Source organism: Otolemur garnettii, unplaced genomic scaffold (assembly GCF_000181295.1).
Source record: "Otolemur garnettii isolate 467f Iridium unplaced genomic scaffold, OtoGar3 scaffold00017, whole genome shotgun sequence".
NCBI classification, from domain to species: Eukaryota; Metazoa; Chordata; class Mammalia; order Primates; family Galagidae; genus Otolemur; species Otolemur garnettii.
Window position 1 is genome coordinate 5916250 of NW_003852412.1, and position 2763 is coordinate 5919012.

General features: G+C 41.3%; 1 protein-coding gene across 1 annotated transcript in view; it reads left to right on the forward strand.

The window, feature by feature from the left end:
- Positions 1-2763, forward strand: part of BDP1 (B double prime 1, subunit of RNA polymerase III transcription initiation factor IIIB) — a 114892-nt gene that overhangs the window by 20186 nt on the left and 91943 nt on the right. The window contains exon 6 of the mRNA XM_023510861.1: positions 1617-1711. Within this exon, the coding sequence (XP_023366629.1) occupies positions 1617-1711 (95 nt within the window). The remainder of the gene's footprint in view (positions 1-1616; positions 1712-2763) is intronic.

Genomic DNA, 2763 nt, shown 5'->3' on the forward strand with positions numbered 1-2763 from the left:
CCTTTGCATTTATAACTTGGCTAACTGTTTGGCACAAGGGGCCTAGATTTTGGTCTGTCTTAATTTTTTTTTTTTTTTTTTTTTTGAGACAGAGTCTCAAGCTCTCACCATGGGTAGAGTGCCATGGTGTCACAGCTCACAGCAACCTCAAACTCCAGGGCCTGAGCGATTCTCTTACTTCAGTCTCCTAAGTAGGTGGGACTACAGGTACCTGCCACAATGCCTGGCTACTTTTTTTGTTGCAGTTGTCATTGTTGCTTTAGCTGGCCTGGGTTGGGTGCTAACCCACCAGCCTCAGTGTATGTGGGTAGTGTCCTACCCACTGAGCTATGGGGGCTGCCTTTATGATCATTTTCTTTGGAAATTTTCTCTTTGTAAAGTTCCTGTAGAAAAAACATTGAAGTGATAATTAATACTGCAGTATTAATAATGTTCTGACTCAGATAGGATTATATAATAAAAGCTTCTATAGGTTAATAATTGCCTGTTTAAAAATGTACACTGTCCTTCTCTGAGCAAGAGTAAGACCCTATCTCTACTAGAAATAGAAAAATTAGATGGTCATGGTGGCTCACACCTATAATCCTAGTACTCTGGGAGGCCGAGGTGGGTGGATTGCCCAGAGCTCACGGGTTCGAGACCAGCCTGAGCAAGTGCGAGACCTCGTCTCTAAAATATAGCCAGGTGTTGTGGTGTGCGCCTGTAGTCTTAGCTACTTGGGAGGCTGAGGCAAGAGAATCACTTGAGCCCAAGAGTTTTAGTTTCTCTGAGCTGTGATGCCATCTCACTCTACCGAGGGCGACATAATAAGACTCAAAAAAAAAAAAAAAAAAAGAAAAATTAGCTAGGCATTCATTGTGACCTGTATTCCTAGTTACTTGGGTTGGTCAGGCTGAGGCAGAAGAGTTCCTTGAATGCAGGAGTTTGAGGTTGCTGTGAGCTAGGCTAATGCTTTGACATCCTAGGTTAGAAAACAGAGTGAAATTCTTGTCTCAAAAATAAATAGGCACCTGGGTGTTGTGGTAGGTACCTTTAGTCCCAGCTGCTTGGGAGGCTGAAGCAAGAGAATCACTTCAACCCAAGAGTTTAAGGTTGTGTGAACTGTGACGCCACGGCACTCTACCAAGGGTGACATGATGAGACTTTCTCAAAAAAAAAAAAAAAAAAAAGCTGTAGGCTGAGTACAGTGGCTCATGCCTATAACCCTAGTACTCTGGGAGGCTGAGGCAGGTGTATTGCCTGAGCTCATAGGTTTGAGACCAGTCTGAGCAAGAGACCCTATCTCTACTAAACATAGAGGATCGCTTGAGCCCGAGTTGGAGGTTACTGTGAGCTATGATGCCATGGCATTCTACCCAGGGTGACATCTTAAGACTTTGTCTCAAAAAAAAAAAAAAATTTGAGCTGCTTTGGTATTATTAGCATGCCAATTTCTTATACTACATTTTTTAAAAGAATGTTTAAACAAGGTGTTTTTAGATATTCTATGAGAATATTTCCAATAAAATTAAGTATTATTGAATTTACTTTTAACTCAGAATATATGCTCGTATAAGATTTCTTTGAAATGTTGAGAGGATTAATTTTTTTTTATTCTAAATCTTTTATTTTTACAGAAACAGATATGTTTTTTTTAGCCATCAGCATGGTGGGAACGGACTTTTCCATGATTGGACAGCTTTTTCCTCACAGAGCAAGGATAGAAATTAAGGTATAGTAAACCCATCATTTCGCTAGTTGAAAGGAGACCAGTATTACAGATGTTATTATTATTTTATTATTTTATTATTTTTACTTTGGTTTAAATCTCACTCTGTCTTTTTTTACTGTTATGTTTTTGTTATATTTGTCCGTCTACGGATTGAAAAGTGATTTGATATTTCTCAATTCTCATATGAGTACATTCTTTTTAGTGTTAGTATACTATTTTCTTATAAATACCTTGTCCACTTCTAAATTGAAATTGAGGTTAGTAACAGTAAAAGCACTGAAACTAAGATAAAAAGAAATAGATAATGAAGAGGAAAGAAAGTGTATCAGAATACTTAGACTCGGTGCCTGTGGCTTAAGTGACTAAGGCGCCAGCCATGTATACCTAAGGTGACGGGTTTGAATCTAGCCTGAGTCTGCCAAAGAACAATGATGGCTGCAACCAAAAAATAGCTGGGCGTTGTGGTGGGTGCCTGTGGTCCTAGCTACTTGGGAGGCTGAGGCAGGAGACTCGCTTGGACCCAGGAGTTAGAGGTTGCTATGAGTTGTGATGCCACAGTACTCTACCCAGGGGGGACAGCTTGAGGCTCTGTCTCAAAAAAAAAAAAAAAATACTTAGCTTAAGAATAGCTTTTCTGGGCAGTGCCTCTGGCTCAGTGGGTGGGGCACCAGCCACATACACAGAGGGTGGTGCGTTCGAACCCAGCCCCAGCCAAACTGCAACAAAGAATAGCTGGGCGTTATGGCAGGCGCCTGCAGTCCCAGCTATTTGAAAGGCTGAAGCAGAGGAATTGCCTAAGCACAGGAGCTAGAGATTGCTGTGAGCTGTGACGCCACGGCACTTCATCAAGGGCAGTAAAGTGAGACTCTGTCTCTACAAAAAAAAAAAAAAAGAAAAGAATGGCCTTTTTTAGGCCTGATGCAGTGGGTAATGCCTGTAATCCCACTGTGGGAAGCCGAGGTGAGTGGATGCCTGAGCTCACAAGTACCAGACCAGCCTGAGCCAGAGCAAGACCTTGTCTCTAAAAATAGCTGGGCTTTTTTTTTTTTTTT